The sequence below is a fragment of the Oryza sativa genome, chromosome 5 (assembly GCF_034140825.1).
Source record: "Oryza sativa Japonica Group chromosome 5, ASM3414082v1".
Lineage (NCBI taxonomy): Eukaryota > Viridiplantae > Streptophyta > Magnoliopsida > Poales > Poaceae > Oryza > Oryza sativa.
The window spans coordinates 2,281,451-2,301,433 of NC_089039.1; the positions used below are offsets into that span (position 1 = coordinate 2,281,451).

At 46.5% G+C, this 19,983-nt stretch overlaps 1 protein-coding gene across 1 annotated transcript; it reads left to right on the forward strand.

The window, feature by feature from the left end:
* Window positions 1-8,799: 8,799 nt before the first annotated feature.
* On the forward strand, window positions 8,800-10,561 carry LOC136356523 (uncharacterized). Its single transcript, XM_066310537.1, has 2 exons — window positions 8,800-10,086; window positions 10,517-10,561. The coding sequence occupies exons 1-2, from the start codon at window positions 8,800-8,802 to the stop codon at window positions 10,559-10,561; spliced, it is 1,332 nt and encodes a 443-aa protein (XP_066166634.1).
* Window positions 10,562-19,983: the final 9,422 nt, after the last annotated feature.

A 19,983-nucleotide genomic window follows, 5' to 3' on the forward strand; every position in this document is an offset into this window, starting at 1 on the left:
CATTTATCATAGATCGATTGTTTTTTTTATAATTTTTTATGTTTCCCTCCATGGCTTCCTTCATCTTTTATTTCGGTAACCACTTTTCCTCGCTGCTCACTGATGTTGTAGTTAAAAGTTGTCTAGGAATAGTTAAATACCATTATCTAGAGTGTTATGCCCCCCTCAATTGTGCTCCATCTCCGCCACTGCGCCACTGCGATGGTGGGTGGCGGAACGAGTGGGTGGCAATGTGGCGGCGACGCCGATGAATCCGTGGGGTTGGCAATGAGGCGGTGGGCCAATAACGACGATAGAGGCAAAGTGGAGCGAGTGGTTAGGAGACGGAGTTGCGGTGATATTTTCACTGGTAAAAAAGATGACGGGACGGGAACACCTCACCACCGCTAGCCTGACAAGGAAGAGTGGCAAGGAGGGGGAGGGAGGTACATATAGTAGTGGCAGGCCTCGCAGGTGCCACGTTTCGCCTTTTGGTAGTGGCGAGGCTGAACAGCGATGTGGTGGTGGCGGGGAAGTAGCTAGGTGGATCAAGAGCGGCAATTCAAGTGAGGGAATCAGAGGAAGAGTGAGTGAATTAGGTTAAGGTTGTAAAAATTTTAAAGCAAATTCGAGCGGTCCAAATGAGGTGGGATTTTTTCGATCATGCTGGTCTAGACGTCGAAGAGGACGCACGTCAAGACCTTCGTGAACAACAGTCCGGGTCTCCGGGACCAGCCATGGAATTATTTAGCAACACTTTCATGCATCTCAATTCGTAATATAGTGTCATTATATATAGTGAACGCACAAACTGTACATGTATGTACTCATTTTCTGTGGTAGAGAATAAGTTGTTGGGTAGTACCCATGCATCCATCCATCCATGCATTATCGACGACGATCCATGGTTCATGCATTTCAACTAGCTAGCTAGAAAGAGTACTGCTAACTAGACCCATAGAGTGTGGATGAGCGAGTGTGGTCTGTTAGATTTAATTGGGTAATTAATCCATTTAAATCAATTAAATCAAATAAATTCCAAGGCTCATTATGCTAGGAATTCATGTGAATTCATTCTTCTATGGGATATCAATGGGATGAAGAGTTTTGAGAATTAATCCATTTGATTAAGGAATTGGTAACTTACATCAATTACTCTTAATTGATTGTTGGTTGATGGTTGTGTAGTGGAGGATGGTTCATGGCTAGTTGATGACAATTAGTTGCTCCATTCCTCTTCCTATTCCATGACTCTTACTCTTCATCTTCCATTCCTCTTATAAAATGAGAATGGATTTGATCTCCCGCGAGAAGAAGAAGACACACTTTCATCCATTTTCAAAAGCTGTTGCTGCTACGGTAATCCCATCCCGACGAGTGTGTGCACACGCGTTGGGAGAGTAGGCCTCCGAAACCACACGTTGCTGCGACGTTTGCACAGACGGGCGGGCGATCAGGTTTTTGGGGAGCGCAAGGCGCGACTACTCACTGTTCGTCAACATCTACTTCATCTTCACCAACATGTCGAACACTGGAGACAAGGAGAAGGAGACTCCCGTCAACACCAACGGAGGTAATACTACCTCAAACTCCAGCGGAGGACCATTCTTGGGGTATAACCTTATTACATTATTTCAATTAGAAGTTTTACTGTTAATGTTCATCGCAATGTCAACATTGTGTCATTATGTGATTGTTGATGCTTATTCAACGTTAAGCATGCTCATGTTGATTACATTCACCACTATCACTGGATCAAATCCTATTGTAAATATCATGTTTATTATCTTGTTATTTTGGATTAAAATATGCCGAATTATGACCAAATTTCCAACATGGTCGCCGGCCGACAGTCCAAGGCGACGGACAGAGACCGCCCAGCCGGCCAAGATCGTCGCCGACGACGCGCATGGAATCATTACACATGCATACATGGGACACACATTACTTATCCATGCGATCAATCAGAGGAAGACGTAGGTGTGGTTTCCGTTTAGCGCATAATTAATTGAGTTCTAATTATTAGAAACTTAAGAAATGAATTTATCTGGTATTTTAAGGTATTTTTTGTGTAGAAATTTTTTTTAGACGAACTACACCATTCAGCGGTTTGAAAAACGTGTTAATTAATATAAACCGAGGTAAAATCTATTCTCTCTCCGTCCTATAATAATAGTTCATTTTTAACTTCTCTTGTTCATCCCAATATAAGTTAATTTTTTAAGTAACCATTGCATCTGAGTTTGTAAAAGTAGGAGACGAATGTATTGGGAATAGATAAAATGAAAAATAATTGGGTTTTGATTGTGTAGGGGTATTCTAGTCGTTTGGTGTTATATTAGTGTGTGTGTGTATATATATATATATACATACATATGTATATATATACATACATATGTATATATATATGAGATGAGTGAAATTTAAATTTATTTTCAGACACAAGGAATATTCTCTCTTCGGGTTGATAATACTTGTTCTACACGGTCTCCAAAAAATAACTTTAACAACTATGTTCTATTATAATATATATAATATATGATTTTATTGAAGTATTTTTTAAAAAACTAATCTACACATATAGTTTTCATATTTTTAAGATAAATATTTTAAAAATTATTTATAGTCAAAGATTTTAAAGTTTGATTTTACCCTTGTTCAAAACGACTAATATTATCAGCCCGGAGGAGTACGTACCTTAATCATGCAAGAACATGTCCTTACAAGATTGGAAATTAACTAACCAACCTACCTCATCATACATATACATCATACTCCGTATCATATCATATCTATCGTAGCTGGTCAAATGAAACGATCGCCCGGTTTTGCAGGGCTAGATACCAGCTTGCTGCCGCTTCATCTGCAATAAATCGATCGATCGTCGTCGTACAATATCTGAAATGATGATGATGCCATCCATGGCTAGCTAGCTAGGGGCATCTGATCATAGGCTGATCGATGACACGTCGGATAGATGCCGGAGGAGGAGGCCGGCCGGCGACCGTCGCTGTCGATCGGCGGCAGGACCACGGCGGCCGGCCGCGTGCATGCATGCATATGCATATGCTCGCTCACATGCATCGCCGTCGCCGGTCGCCGTCGTCGCAGCTGTAGCGACGTCGACGTCCGTACGTACCTGGCAGCTGGGCGCCCTCCCCACATCGATCGCCATCTTTTTAATCGGTCCATATGTTATTTCTAAATCCAATTATTATACTAGCTTTTACTTATTACTCCCCCTCTGTTTCAAGTTATAATTAAGACGTCAAAACTACTTTAAATTTGACTAAGCGTGTAGAAAAAAACACTACTACAGATCCGGGCTTCAGTGACGGGTCATCTGTGACGGGCCAACGCAACTCGTCAAAGATGAGTCATCTCTGACGGGCCGAAAAAATATCCTCTTCAATATATGGCTACCAGGGAGAACCCGTCACAGATGTGAAGTCATCTGTGACGGCTTGCACTTGTAACCCGTCACAGATCGTCTGTGACGGGTCACAACCATGGCTCGTCACAAATGACATGTCATCTGTGACGGGTGTAGTATTATGAACCATCACAAAAGAGACCACTCATCTCTGACGGGTCTTTAACTAACACACGTCACAGATAACGTTATCTCTGACGGGTGGTAGTTATGACCCGTCAGTGATGAGTGAAAATTCAAATTTTTAAATTTTGCAAAAAAACCTCGGATTGAAACATGTCATATATAAAAGTTGTAGCTCTCAATGATATCCACAACTTTATAACTAACAACATTTCTATTAGAGATCGTTTACATCCCCGAACATGCATTACAAGTGATCAGATCTACTTTTAAAAACAAAATTTTGAGTTTTTTTTCAAATGACATGGATGGATACATGCCCCGTATCAAAGTCATAGAACTCAATCAGATCTACAACATTATAATTGAAAATATTTTCATTTCACAAAATTTACATGTTATAAAGTGAGATATATTTTGAAAAATGAAATTTTGAATTCTTCAAACAACATCGGATGAAGATATTTTCTATGTAAAAGTTATAAAACACGATGAGATCTATAACTATTTAGTTGATAATATTTTCATTTGAAGTCATTTAGGGTGTTAAATATATGTTAAATGATTCAGACAAGCATAGACAAAATAATAACATTAGGTTAGTAGTCAATATGTGTTGAGTAGGTGAGTTGGTAAGGGAGCTCTATATGGAGGTTGAGGTCTTGAGTTCGAATCTCACTTGTAGCATCCAAGTTATATTGCGTGAAAAATTGTGAATTTGTAGGTAGTGATGTGTAACCATGTATAGGATGGCTAGTAAAATTCAAAATATTTTTTTGAGGTTTTTTGTTGCGTTTAAAATTCAAAAATTGTATTTCTTGCTTTGTCATCAGTGACGGGTCGTAAGTTACAACCCGTCAGAGATGAGTCATCAGTGACGGTCAGGTAGTGTCACGCCCTGAAGTTCCCCTCCCTTGCTCTAAATTCATAAAATAAATCGTTCGAAGAAATTGTTTAATTTAACCTAGAGAGAAACCCTAAATTAATAAATGCAAATAATAATCGGAATCGGCATGTGGAATTTTTCTTGGGTTCTACATGTCAAAATACGCTAACAGGATTTTTAGTGGAATTTTCAGAGCCTTGGAAATAATTTTAACCAATTAAAATAAGCAAAGTGCAATATTAAATCCCTGGGAAAATCCTTTTTCCTTTTATCTTTTCTTTTTCCTCCTTTTTTCTCTCTTCTTGGGCTGTCGGCCCAGTCCGTTCGCCTCCCGCGCGCTCGCCCTCCTCTCAGCTGGGCCGGCCCACTCCCTCCCTCCTCTCTCCGGGTCACCGACAGGTGGGGCCCACCTGTCGGCCCCTTCTTCCACCTCCCGCCGCCGCTCCCCAAGCCGGCAACCGCCGAGCCGCCCACGCCGCCCGCCTTTCCCGCCTTCCGCGCCCCACTCCGCGCCCCGCGCCCACGTCGCCACCCACCATCCCCACTCCTCCCACTCGCGCGTGCACCCCGCAACGGAGGGATTCGAATTCGAATCTCTCTCTCTCTCTCTCTCTCTCTCTCCATCCCCCACGTCGGCGAGAAATCCGGCCGCCTCCCGGCCTCGTCCGCCCCTCCCGAGCCTATATAAACCATCCCCGCGTTCTCCTCCTCCTTTTTCCTTTTTCCATCGGCCGCTCCCGAGCTCTCCACCGCGCCCGCACCGTGCGCCTACCCGCCGCCGCCATCTCCACCGCTCCGGCCGCCTCTAGCAGCCGCTAGGGTCGCCGCCGCACCCCGCCATCGGCGCCGCCGCGTCCGCCATCCCTTGAGCCGTCGCGTCCGCCGTTCGCTCGGCCAAATCCGTCGTCCGAGCCCGTTTCTCCCTACTCCGGTGAGCTTCCACCATTGCCGCCGCCTTCGGCCATGGTTTCCGTTCGCCGTAGACTCCCTCTCTCCCTCTAATCTCTCTCTTTCCCTCTCTTAGGGCAACCCGGAGCCCGTCGCCGTCGTCCTCCCGTCTCTCGTCGTTGCCGTTCGCCGTCGCTCCTCCCTCGTGCCGGCCGAGCCCCTCGGTGAGGATCGGTCTCCCTCTCTTCCTCTCTCTCCCTTTGCCGCGCCGCCCGCCGTGTAGCACCGCCGCTAGGGCCGCTCGCGCCACCGCTTCGGCCGCCGCCGCCGTCTTTGCGCCGTCCGCCGCCGCCTCCCGCCGCCGGTTGCCGTCGCTGGCGACCGTGCGCGCGCGCCGCCGCCCTCGCCATAACCGGCCGGCCGGCTTGAAGCCGAGCCGAGCCAGGCCGCCTTCCTCCTTTCCCCGTGAGCCGCCGCCCGGTGGGCCCCGCTTGCCAGCCGCCCCTCTCTCTCCTTGAGTCACTGACCCGTGGGTCCCGCATGTCGGCGCCGCCCCACCCCTTGCTGACGTCAGCCCTGGGGCAATATTGCGCAATAAATTGATTAAGGCTTTTCTTTAATAGTAAAAACACAGAGAATCTTCTAAAAATCATAACTAATTCATCCGAGCTCCGATTAAGTCCATTCAAGTCTCAGTAAATTCATAAAAATGTGTAGAATCCATTAAAAATGGTTTTGCTTCCTGTTTCAGTAGTCTTATAGCATGTTTTGCTTGTGTGCTTTGTTTGTCGCGTAGATTTCGGCCGTTTCGTCGATTCGTGGTTTCTCGAAGACGTTGCTGTGGTTCCATCAGTGCGAGAGCAAGGCAAGTCATACATTGCAATTGATCATATTGTACCTAATTTACAAATGTCCCGCATTTCTATTAAATATTGCATTGTTTTACAATATCATGTGGGATGGGTCCTATTACTCAGCTATATGTTGTTTCCCTTATGCCATTGATAACTTGGGTATTAAAATGACTAGATGTTGGTTTAGGAGATGCTTAGCCATGCTTAGTTCAACTAGTGCACAAAAGGGGACCACATTAAAGCATAGACTTGATTATTGGCAATAGCTTTGGATTAGTGCCACCGCAATGGTGTTGGCTAATTAAAATACACTACATGGTGGGCTGTGGGTGCATGGTTTTGCTAGACGTGCCCATGGCGATTAAGGACCGGTTCGCGGGATGCCCTGGAAGAATTTATCGTACTTACCACAAGCCAGCGTGGGCAACGGCTGGGCTTGTAGTGTAGCTTTTCTCTAGCCGACGTACCCAGGCGAGGGTGGGCGTGATGGAGTTGGGTCGGCCGGGGTGTCCGGTTGATCGGCTGCCGGATTCACCGCGGCACGAAAGGGGGGCTGCCCGTTGCCTGCTGGGGACGGGGGCGAACCCTAAGGTGTGGTGCGATCGGTTAGAGGGGGTTATACGAAGGGTCCTGTCACGGCCTCTTTCCGGTATGTCGTGGTGGCATGTCGGCGCACGGGAACGTGTCGTGGGGCTGTGTCTTGTGGGTACAGTTGTACACCTCTGATCAGAGTAAAACTATTCGAATAGCCGTGCCCGCGGTTATGGGCGGTCGACCAGATTCACCGTGATTAGTTTCACCCTAGTTAGCTTTTGGAACTGGTTAGTTCAGGTGGTGGTTTGGGCCTGTTGCAACGTGGTGTAACGTTGGACAGTGATTGGTTAATATGGATTAATTACTACAACTGTTTTACTGCTTTCAACTACTGCTTTGAAATGCCGGCTTTATGCAAAAGAACCTTTAGCCTCCCTTGGATATATCTTGCATCATACCTCCTCTTCCGGTGTGACTTGCTGAGTACAGTGGGTAGTACTCAGTCTTGCTCTCTTTTCCCCCACACCAGAGTTGAAGTCCTTCTCAGTTGAAGATGTCTCGAAGAGGTTGGTTTCGTCGCTGCCGTCAAGGATGCCTGTGGAATGGAGTCGCCCGCTGCAGGAGTCAAGTCTTCAGGCTTAGCTCGCTTTTCTCTTTTTCCGCTGCATTTGTAATCTTTTATATTTTTGTAAGACGTGGATCTGTATGTCAACAATTGTCGTTTGTGTACCCTGGCCGGTCCTGGACAGGGGTTTAATGCACATTCAGCTTAGAAATTCTGGTTCGTGAATTTCTGGGCGTGACAAGTTGGTATCAGAGCCGACCTTGACCGTAGGACAAGCCAACTGGAAACCTAAGAGCCCTCTGAACCCCTTTTCATCTGCATATGCTTTTTGCACTTGGATTTGTTTCGGGAAAAATTTTGGGGTTTTGTTCTTTTGAGTTTGTGGGAAAAATCTTGGTCGCTTATTTAATTGGATTTCTCGACTAGGGACAGTCTAGGGTTTGGTAAAAGTTTATTTGGAGTTTATTTGACAGTCAGTTGGGAATTTATCGGGTGATATGCATTAGGTCGTGTCTATGTTCGATGGGGCAATTTTATGCGCATCATTTTCCATGCAACTAGTTTATGCATTAAGCTATGGTTTAGTCAGTCGCATTAGTGTCTTTATCCGGGTTCATGAAAAATGTTCTATGCATAAAAATCATCATGCTCGGCGAGTTACTTGAGTCATTTGTTGCTTTATTTAATTTGGTTTTGAGCATGTGTTGGTTCCTATCCCTCTGTACTCTTTAGATGTCAGACCTGTTCTTCGATCGCAAGCGCCGCTCCAAGCTTCAGAGTCGCCGCCCTTAGCTTTATCGTCTTCTTAGTTTTGTTTGCTTGCTAGTTTCCGTGCTTAGGTTTGTTGCTTGTGGGTTAGTCGGCGGTCGATATCATGTGTGAGTGGTATGACAGCCTTAATTAGGAATTGTGTGCCTCTTTTTCAGTGTTTTAATCCAGATTAAGATAATGGCACTTAATTTCATAAGAAAGATTAGTTTCCGAGCCATCTGTTTTCTTCCTTTCTCTTATTTCTACCTATCCCCTCCAGATGGTGAAGACAAGGAATGATCCCCGTGACTCCAGCGACGCCAGGGGCAGCGAAGAGCAGACCGATGGAGCTCATGTCAGTGGTGCATCTGGCAGCAGACCATCTCCACCGCCCGAAAACCCAACAGTCACTCAAATGATGACAATGATGATGCAACAGATGCAGCAACATTACCATCAGATGTTGCAGCAGGCGCAACAGAACCAGCAGTTTGGTCCTCCACCATCACACGTGTCCAAACTGTTAGACTTTCTTCGTATCCAGCCACCCACTTTCTCAAGCACCACCAACCCAATGGAGGCCAATGACTGGCTCCGTGCTATTGAGAAGAAGCTGAACCTACTGCAATGCAACGACCAAGAGAAAGTTGCTTTTGCTACACACCAGTTGCAAGGTCCCGCTTCTGCCTAGTGGGATAACTACGTGGCGACCCGTCTAGATGCAACGGAGGTTACTTGGGCAGAGTTTTGTCAAAGCTTCAGGAAGGCACAGATTCCTGAAGGGATTATGGCACAACAGAAGAGAGAGTTCCGTGCGCTCCAGCAAGGAACCATGTCAGTTACAGAGTACTTGCATGAGTTCAACCGCCTTGCGCGCTACGCCCCTGAGGACGTGCGCACCGATGCTGAGAAGCAGGAGAAGTTTTTGTTTGGGCTCGACGATGAATTGACCAACCAGCTAATCTCCGGAGTTTATGAGGACTTTGAGAAGCTTGTGGACAAGGCTATTCGTCAGGAAGAGCAACGCAACAAAATGGACCGAAAAAGAAAGGCAGCTCAGATCAGCTTTCCTCAGGGGAACAATCAGAAGCCTCGCTTCATGACGGGACAGCTAGGTGGGCCTTCCACCCTGATCGTCTGTCAGCACCGTCCCTATCACCCGAGTAACTTCGACAACGATTACAACGGTGGCAGTCACAACAACAGTAAGCAGCGCAACCACAACTCGACTCCACCCCCACTAATGGCACCAGCTCAGTCAGATCCGCCAGCTGTGTCAGTTCAGTCAGAACAACCCAAGAAGGGGGCTGTAGGAAAGCCAGGACCCTGCTTCAACTGTGGCAAGCACGGCCACTTTGCTGGCAAGTGTCCGAAGCTGAATCGCACTGGACCCAGGTTCATCCAGGCCCGCGCCAATCATGTGTCTGCAGAGGAAGCACAGGCAGCACCAGAGGTCGTGTTGGGCACGTTTCCAGTGAACTCATATCCAGCAACAGTTCTCTTTGATTCAGGTGCCTCGCATTCTTTCATTTCCAAAAGATTTGCTGGGACACATGGATTATCGGTAGTGGAACTTAAAATACCGATGAAGGTTCATACCCCTGGAAATGATATGAGGACAGCACACTACTGCCCCTCGGTGACTATAGAGATCAAAAGATCACCGTTTCTATCCAACCTCATCCTTCTCGAATCTAAAGACCTGGATGTCATTCTTGGAATGGATTGGTTGACCAGAAACAAGGGAGTGATTGACTGCGCAAGCCGCACCATCACCCTAACCAACGACAAAGGGGAGAAGGTCACCTTCCGTTCCCCAGCGTCGCAGAAGTCCGTAGCGAGTCTGAATCAGGCTGCTATTGAGGGTCAGACAGAAACAGTGGAGAAAAGTCCCAGGAAGTTGGAGGATATTCCTATAGTACAAGAGTATCCTGAGGTGTTCCCAGAAGACCTCACTACAATGCCACCGAAGAGAGAAATCGAGTTCCGGATCGATTTGGCACCCGGAACTGCTCCAATTTACAAGAGGCCGTACAGAATGGCAGCTAATGAGCTAGCAGAGGTCAAGAAGCAGGTTGACGAACAGCTGCAGAAAGGGTACATTCGACCGAGTACTTCACCTTGGGGTGCTCCGGTTATCTTTGTGGAGAAGAAAGACAAGACCAAGAGGATGTGCGTGGATTATCGCGCCCTTAATGAGGTCACAATCAAGAACAAATATCCGTTGCCAAGAATTGATGACCTGTTTGATCAGCTAAAAGGAGCTAAGGTGTTTTCCAAGATAGACCTACGATCAGGCTATCATCAGTTGAGAATTCGGGAAGAGGATATTCCCAAGACAGCCTTCACCACTCGGTATGGGTTGTTTGAGTGCACGGTTATGTCCTTTGGACTCACCAATGCACCGGCTTTCTTCATGAACTTGATGAACAAAGTGTTTATGGAGTTTCTTGACAAGTTTGTCGTGGTATTCATTGACGACATACTTATTTATTCAAAATCAGAAGAGGAACATGAGCAACATCTTCGTCTGGTACTTGAGAAATTGAAGGAGCACCAGTTATATGCCAAGTTTAGCAAGTGTGACTTCTGGTTATCGGAGGTCAAATTTCTGGGTCACATCATTTCTGCTCAAGGCGTGGCAGTGGATCCATCAAATGTGGAATCAGTTACAAAGTGGACCCCACCAAAGACAGTTTCTCAGATCCGGAGTTTCCTTGGACTTGCGGGCTATTACCGTCGGTTCATCGAAAATTTCTCCAAGATTGCCAGTCCCATGACACAGTTGCTAAAGAAAGATGAAAAGTTCAAGTGGTCAGCTGAGTGCAACCAAAGTTTTGAAGAACTCAAGAAGAGGTTAGTCTCTGCACCAGTTCTAATTCTGCCAGATCAGACAAAAGACTTCCAAGTCTACTGTGATGCATCTCGCCAAGGGTTGGGATGTGTGTTGATGCAAGAAGGCAGAGTGGTCGCATATGCTTCGCGACAGTTGCGCCCACACGAGACCAATTATCCCACTCATGACCTTGAGTTGGCAGCAGTGGTTCATGCTCTGAAAATCTGGCGGCACTATCTTATTGGCAACCGCTGTGAAGTTTACACTGATCATAAGAGCCTGAAGTACATCTTCACCCAGCCCGACTTAAATCTCCGGCAACGAAGATGGCTGGAGTTGATTAAAGATTATGACATGGGGATACACTATCATCCAGGCAAAGCAAATGTGGTAGCAGATGCTCTGAGCAGAAAGAGCTATTGCAATGCAGTATGTACCGAAGGCATGTGTGACAAATTGCAGCAAGATCTTGAGCACCTAAATTTGGGCATCGTAGAACACGGGTACGTAGCTGCCCTAGAGGCCCGGCCTACGCTCGTGGATCAAGTCAGAGCAGCTCAAGTAAATGATCCTGAAATAGCTGAGCTGAAAAAGAATATGAGGGTTGGAAAAGCTCGAGATTTCCATGAGGATGAGAATGGCACAATCTGGTTGGGAGAAAGATTGTGTGTGCCTGACGACAAAGAACTGAAGGATCTCATACTCACAGAAGCTCATCAAACTCAGTATTCAATTCATCCCGGCAGTACTAAAATGTACCAGGACCTCAAAGAGAAATTCTGGTGGGTCAGCATGAGGAGAGAGATAGCCGAATTCGTCGCACTCTGCGATGTTTGTCAGCGAGTCAAAGCAGAACATCAGAGGCCCGCAGGACTGCTACAACCCCTTCAGATCCCGGAATGGAAATGGGAAGAAATCGGAATGGATTTCATAACAGGTTTGCCCAGGACATCGTCGGGGCACGATTCAATTTGGGTAGTCGTGGATCGCCTCACCAAGGTTGCTCATTTCATTCCAGTACACACTACCTATACTGGGAAAAGGTTGGCAGAGCTTTACCTTTCAAGAATCATGTGTTTGCATGGGGTACCTAAGAAGATTGTATCTGATCGAGGAAGCCAATTCACTTCAAAATTTTGGCAGAAACTGCAAGAAGAATTGGGGACTCGTTTGAATTTCAGCACGGCTTATCATCCGCAAACTGATGGTCAGACCGAAAGGGTCAATCAGATCTTGGAAGATATGCTGCGAGCGTGTGCGCTCGATTTTGGTGGAGCATGGGATAAAAGTCTGCCTTATGCGGAATTCTCTTACAACAACAGTTATCAAGCCAGTTTGCAAATGGCACCGTTTGAAGCGTTGTACGGACGGAAATGCCGCACTCCGCTCTTCTGGGATCAAACTGGAGAACGCCAATTGTTTGGGACGGAAGTATTAACTGAAGCAGAGGAGAAAGTCAGAACCGTCAGAGAAAGGCTAAGAATTGCGCAATCTCGACAGAAGAGTTATGCTGACAACCGCCGAAGAGAGCTTACTTTCGAAGCAGGGGATTATGTGTACCTTCGTGTCACTCCGCTCCGGGGAGTACACCGGTTCCAAACGAAAGGCAAATTGGCACCACGCTTTGTGGGGCCATACAGGATCTTGGAACGCAGAGGTGAAGTCGCTTACCAGCTAGAGCTTCCACCTAATATGGTTGGAATTCACGATGTGTTTCATGTATCTCAATTGAAGAAGTGTTTGAGGGTACCTGAGGAACAAGCTAGCTCAGAGCACATTGACATCCAGGAAGATCTGACTTATGTGGAGAAGCCGATTCGTATCCTTGAGACCAGTGAGAGAAGGACCAGAAACAAGGTGATCAGGTTTTGCAAAGTCCAGTGGAGCCACCACTCAGAGGAAGAGGCCACCTGGGAAAGAGAAGATGAATTGAAGGCCGCTCACCCGCACCTCTTCGCCAACTCTTCCGAATCTCGGGGTCGAGATTCCGTTTAAGGGGGGTAGGTTTGTCACGCCCTGAAGTTCCCCTCCCTTGCTCTAAATTCATAAAATAAATCGTTCGAAGAAATTGTTTAATTTAACCTAGAGAGAAACCCTAAATTAATAAACACAAATAATAATCGGAATCGGCATGTGGAATTTTTCTTGGGTTCTACATGTCAAAATACGCTAACAGGATTTTTAGTGGAATTTTCAGAGCCTTGGAAATAATTTTAACCAATTAAAATAAGCAAAGTGCAATATTAAATCCCTGGGAAAATCCTTTTTCCTTTTATCTTTTCTTTTTCCTCCTTTTTTCTCTCTTCTTGGGCCGTCGGCCCAGTCCGTTCGCCTCCCGCGCGCTCGCCCTCCTCTCAGCTGGGCCGGCCCACTCCCTCCCTCCTCTCTCCGGGTCACCGACAGGTGGGGCCCACCTGTCGGCCCCTTCTTCCACCTCCCGCCGCCGCTCCCCAAGCCGGCAATCGCCGAGCCGCCCACGCCGCCCGCCTTTCCCGCCTTCCGCGCCCCACTCCGCGCCCCGCGCCCACGTCGCCACCCACCATCCCCACTCCTCCCACTCGCGCGTGCACCCCGCAACGGAGGGATTCGAATTCGAATCTCTCTCTCTCTCTTCTCTCTCTCTCTCTCTCTCCATCCCCCACGTCGGCGAGAAATCCGGCCGCCTCCCGGCCTCGTCCGCCCCTCCCGAGCCTATATAAACCATCCCCGCGTTCTCCTCCTCCTTTTTCCTTTTTCCATCGGCCGCTCCCGAGCTCTCCACCGCGCCCGCACCGTGCGCCTACCCGCCGCCGCCATCTCCACCGCTCCGGCCGCCTCTAGCAGCCGCTAGGGTCGCCGCCGCACCCCGCCATCGGCGCCGCCGCGTCCGCCATCCCTTGAGCCGTCGCGTCCGCCGTTCGCTCGGCCAAATCCGTCGTCCGAGCCCGTTTCTCCCTACTCCGGTGAGCTTCCACCATTGCCGCCGCCTTCGGCCATGGTTTCCGTTCGCCGTAGACTCCCTCTCTCCCTCTAATCTCTCTCTTTCCCTCTCTTAGGGCAACCCGGAGCCCGTCGCCGTCGTCCTCCCGTCTCTCGTCGTTGCCGTTCGCCGTCGCTCCTCCCTCGCGCCGGCCGAGCCCCTCGGTGAGGATCGGTCTCCCTCTCTTCCTCTCTCTCCCTTTGCCGCGCCGCCCGCCGCGTAGCACCGCCGCTAGGGCCGCTCGCGCCACCGCTTCGGCCGCCGCCGCCGTCTTTGCGCCGTCCGCCGCCGCCTCCCGCCGCCGGTTGCCGTCGCTGGCGACCGTGCGCGCGCGCCGCCGCCCTCGCCATAACCGGCCGGCCGGCTTGAAGCCGAGCCGAGCCAGGCCGCCTTCCTCCTTTCCCCGTGAGCCGCCGCCCGGTGGGCCCCGCTTGCCAGCCGCCCCTCTCTCTCCTTGAGTCACTGACCCGTGGGTCCCGCATGTCGGCGCCGCCCCACCCCTTGCTGACGTCAGCCCTGGGGCAATATTGCGCAATAAATTGATTAAGGCTTTTCTTTAATAGTAAAAACACAGAGAATCTTCTAAAAATCATAACTAATTCATCCGAGCTCCGATTAAGTCCATTCAAGTCTCAGTAAATTCATAAAAATGTGTAGAATCCATTAAAAATGGTTTTGCTTCCTGTTTCAGTAGTCTTATAGCATGTTTTGCTTGTGTGCTTTGTTTGTCGCGTAGATTTCGGCCGTTTCGTCGATTCGTGGTTTCTCGAAGACGTTGCTGTGGTTCCATCAGTGCGAGAGCAAGGCAAGTCATACATTGCAATTGATCATATTGTACCTAATTTACAAATGTCCCGCATTTCTATTAAATATTGCATTGTTTTACAATATCATGTGGGATGGGTCCTATTACTCAGCTATATGTTGTTTCCCTTATGCCATTGATAACTTGGGTATTAAAATGACTAGATGTTGGTTTAGGAGATGCTTAGCCATGCTTAGTTCAACTAGTGCACAAAAGGGGACCACATTAAAGCATAGACTTGATTATTGGCAATAGCTTTGGATTAGTGCCACCGCAATGGTGTTGGCTAATTAAAATACACTACATGGTGGGCTGTGGGTGCATGGTTTTGCTAGACGTGCCCATGGCGATTAAGGACCGGTTCGCGGGATGCCCTGGAAGAATTTATCGTACTTACCACAAGCCAGCGTGGGCAACGGCTGGGCTTGTAGTGTAGCTTTTCTCTAGCCGACGTACCCAGGCGAGGGTGGGCGTGATGGAGTTGGGTCGGCCGGGGTGTCCGGTTGATCGGCTGCCGGATTCACCGCGGCACGAAAGGGGGGCTGCCCGTTGCCTGCTGGGGACGGGGGCGAACCCTAAGGTGTGGTGCGATCGGTTAGAGGGGGTTATACGAAGGGTCCTGTCACGGCCTCTTTCCGGTATGTCGTGGTGGCATGTCGGCGCACGGGAACGTGTCGTGGGGCTGTGTCTTGTGGGTACAGTTGTACACCTCTGATCAGAGTAAAACTATTCGAATAGCCGTGCCCGCGGTTATGGGCGGTCGACCAGATTCACCGTGATTAGTTTCACCCTAGTTAGCTTTTGGAACTGGTTAGTTCAGGTGGTGGTTTGGGCCTGTTGCAACGTGGTGTAACGTTGGACAGTGATTGGTTAATATGGATTAATTACTACAACTGTTTTACTGCTTTCAACTACTGCTTTGAAATGCCGGCTTTATGCAAAAGAACCTTTAGCCTCCCTTGGATATATCTTGCATCATACCTCCTCTTCCGGTGTGACTTGCTGAGTACAGTGGGTAGTACTCAGTCTTGCTCTCTTTTCCCCCACACCAGAGTTGAAGTCCTTCTCAGTTGAAGATGTCTCGAAGAGGTTGGTTTCGTCGCTGCCGTCAAGGATGCCTGTGGAATGGAGTCGCCCGCTGCAGGAGTCAAGTCTTCAGGCTTAGCTCGCTTTTCTCTTTTTCCGCTGCATTTGTAATCTTTTATATTTTTGTAAGACGTGGATCTGTATGTCAACAATTGTCGTTTGTGTACCCTGGCCGGTCCTGGACAGGGGTTTAATGCACATTCAGCTTAGAAATTCTGGTTCGTGAATTTCTGGGCGTGACAGGTAGTTACGACACGTCACTGATGACTCATCTGTGACGGGTGACAAGTTTTAACCCGTCAGAGATGACTTATATACCGGTCAGAGATGGGTTATCTGTGACGGGTGTTTCATCCGTCACAGGTGATTTTGTCATCAGTGACCACTAATCACTGACCAAGACCAAACCCGTCAAAGGTGAGGGTTTGGGCCCGTCAGAGATGACCTGGTCCGGCGTAGTTAAATACTTTCTCCGTTTCATAATGTAAGTCTTTCTAGTATTGTCCATATTCATATAGATGTTAATGAATCTAGATACATTCATATAAATGTTAATGAATATAAATATAACATATATATTTATATTCATTAACATTTATATGAATATGGACAATGCTAGAAAGTCTTACATTATGAAACGGAGAGAGTAATAATATTTTCAACCCAAGACAAATTTATTATGAAAATATATTTAATTATTGATTTAATGAAACCAATTTGGTATTATAAATATAACTATATTTGTATAAATTTAGTTAAACTTGAAGTAGTTTGATTTGACCAAAGTCAAAACGTCTTATAACCTGAAATGGAGTATTTGTTATTTATCGATTGATCGAAATTTCAAATCCATCGGCTACGGGAGATTTTCTAAATCTTGATATCCAAATCCAACCGCTCACTAAGGTCATCATGGACGGTTCACTTCTTATTCCCACAACCCCACTCTAAACCAAATTTAAATGACAGTGGTACTTAAAGTATCATTTGAAAAATAAAATTCTTAAGTTGACCAACAACGAGGACGGGACGAAAAAAATCCAAGTCCCCCCTCTCCCCTCCTCTCTTTCTACCTTCTCCTCCCTTTGTGCATGCGCTCACCTTCCCTCCATCCTTATCTAGCTGGCTACACCCGCCACCACACTGCCCACTCTTTAAGAGTCCATCTTGTGCACTCTGCTGTTGTGCTCACTCGAAAAGGCTACCTCTTTACTAATAGGGAGGTCGGGGCAACCCTGGCCTCATTCCTGGTGAATTCAACTGGTCGGAGACAAGTAACCACTACTAGGAGAATGGTTTTTTTGCGGTCGAATCTGATTTTCGCGTGTGGGTGGGTGGCCCGCACGCATCCAAGGGTATGCGAAAATCATGATTTTTGCGTGCGGGTGCTTACCTGCAAGGGAAAATAAAAATCCGAAAAAAAATAAAATTTCAAAAAACGAATCCGGCGTCCCGGCCGCCGCCGCTCCCGGCCGCCGCCGCCTCCTCCTCCTCCTCCTCCTCCTCCTCGTCGTCCTCATCATCGTCGTCGTCAGCCAACGACGCCGCTCCTACCCTCGTCGACGTGGTGGCAGCCTCCGCGCCACCCGCCGCTGGCATCCGAGCTCCCCTCCGACCACACCGCCGCCGACGCCCCTCCCCTCCACTGGATCTGGGGAGGGAAGGAAGGGGAGGGGAGGGGAGCCAGATCCCGGGGGGAGGGGGGAGGACCGCATCGCCGCTGACGCCTCTTCCCTCCCCCGGATCTAGGGAGGGAAGGAAGGGAGGGGAGGGGAGCTGGATCCCGCGGGGGAGAGGGTAGCCGGCCGCCGGATCCGTGTGGGGACAGCCGCCGCCCCTGGATCCGTGCGGGGGATGGCCGCCGCCCGCCGGATCCCGCTCGCTGTCGCCGCGCGCCACCGTCGCCGCCTACGCTGTTGGGACGAGGAGAGGGGAGGAGAGGAGAGGAGAGGACGGGGAAAAATGAGGAGAGGAGATGAGGGAAGAAAAAGAGATAGAGAGGAGAGGAGAGAAAAGAGGGGGAAAATTTAAAGTGGTTAGGAGGGAAAGAGAGGGTGGGTACTTTTGTGTGTGGCTCTCTTAACAGGTCCGCATGTGAAAATAAGCTCATTTTCGCGTGCGGTCCTCTTAAATGAACCGCACGTGAAAATGAGCCTATTTTTATAGACGCGACCAGTTATGATCCGTTTGCAATCTAAATGAGTCCGTGTCCAGAAAAATCGTCTGTGTAATAGTGAACGAGAGATATTGTTGGATCTTCATGACAGAGGTGGCGGCCCTACTAGTTCTTTTAGCGATGATAGTGTTGAGGAGGCATAGAAGGCCAAGAGCGGGTGGAAGAGCGATGGCAAAGACGAGTGGGATAATTGACGATGTCCTCGAGCAGAGTAGGTGTGATCGGATCAGGCAATGGGGCCTCAAGCTCTACCGCAGTAGATAAGTTGCAGGGATTGATGTAAGCTAGAGTTAGGGATAAGCAAAATCATTTATATATGGTTGTGAATTAATAGAACTATAGAAGCTTTGATCTAAACAGTAAAATTTAGATTGAATTGTCATGAAAAAAAATGATTGATAACTTAATTTTAAAATATCAACCGATTGAAAAATAGAAGAGCCTAATATATATCCATCCATACGACTATTATGACTTTACTGAATTTGTAATCACTTTAATGGAATGTTTTATAAAGTTTTATTTTTTCGCGAGGGGAATGTATATTAATTACGGTAACCAATTTAAGCATGGTCGAACCTAAACCTTGGCGACGATGAAAATAACATATTAATTGTAGGTAGAAAAATATAATTAAATACGTGGTGAAAATTAACGTGCTTTATTGCCTTCATATGTGCACGTTCCTGCATATACATGCATGGTTTATGGGGATACTGCTGCAGGATATATATACTGAAAGGGGATTGAAGGCGATACATATTAATTTCAACCTAAGAAATTGTAAGTTTTTTAATTTATTACAAATTTAGCTGTAATTAATTAATTTCGATAAATTTTTCAAGAATTTCTTTATAAGAAAATAATATTACTTCAGTGCTATGAGGAGACTGGGTCACTATCATTATATAGTTCCTAAACCATATCCACGTAGCACATATTTCGTTTTTTTAAAAAAGAAGTGGAAATTTATCTCAATAAAAAAATATACTTCAGGACTTGAATTATTAGTTTGCACTGTAACTTTATTAAGAATTTACAGTACTTCACTGTTCATACACGATCACGTGCTTCTTTATATATATATATATATATATATATATATATATATATATATATATATATATATATATATATATATATATATATAAATTAATTACTCTCTTCGTCTCATTTTAAGAGCGGTCGTGAGTTTCTTGTTCAAGGTTTAACCATCTATTTTATTTGAAAATCTTTTATGATTAGTATTTTTATTGATGTTAGGTGATAAAACATGAATAATACTTTATGCGTGACTTATTTTTTTATACTCTTTCTCAAATAAGACGGACACTTAAATATGAGACGTGAGACTCGGAAACTCATGACTGCATTCAAAATAGGACGGGGGAATATTAATTGCACGGTTGACAGTTAGGATCAGAGAAGGTACGTTGGCGTGGGCATTCCGTACACATGCATGCTGCCAGCCTAGCTTTAGGTTACACCGAAAGTTTGCAACTAATGTGACAGTACAAGTATGTATATACTCCGTGTCACAAAATATATGTATTGCCAGCAATCATAAATAGCTATATTTTAAAATGGAGTAGGACTACTTTCTCCGTTCTCAAATAAAAGTATTTCTAAAACTCAAATTTTATACATAATATAAATATTTCTGAGACATTGATCGATTTCGATGCACGATCGAGAATGCAAATAACTCTAACTAATACTAAGATATATATATACTTAGGAGGAGAATCCAAACAATTCAAAATTTGACAATAAGATGACTGAAAGGATCTTCCCCCTTCCTCAATCGTTGAAACCTAGAAATGTTTATATTTAACGGACGAACGGTATATAATTCAACTTAATAAATATCGCCCATATTAGTCAATATATATATATATAGATCACCGAACAAACAAATTATGTAAGAATATGCATGCATAATCCTTAAGAAAATGAGGTATTTGTTGTATTCTACACCATTTATTTTAAATACATACTCCCTCCGTTTCACAATGTAAGACTTTCTATCATTGGCCAAATTCATACAGATGCTAATGAATCTAGTCATTATATATATATATATATATATATATATATATATATATATAT

What these genes read in the sequence shown, in the direction of transcription:
- LOC136356523 (XM_066310537.1), top strand. Translation starts at nt 8,800, where the DNA reads ATGGCACAACAGAAGAGAGAGTTCCGTGCGCTCCAGCAAGGAACCATG. An exon ending in TAGCAGAGGTCAAGAAGCAG is followed by an intron (nt 10,087 to 10,516) that starts GTTGACGAACAG and finishes ATTCAAAATCAG; the next exon opens with AAGAGGAACATGAGCAACAT.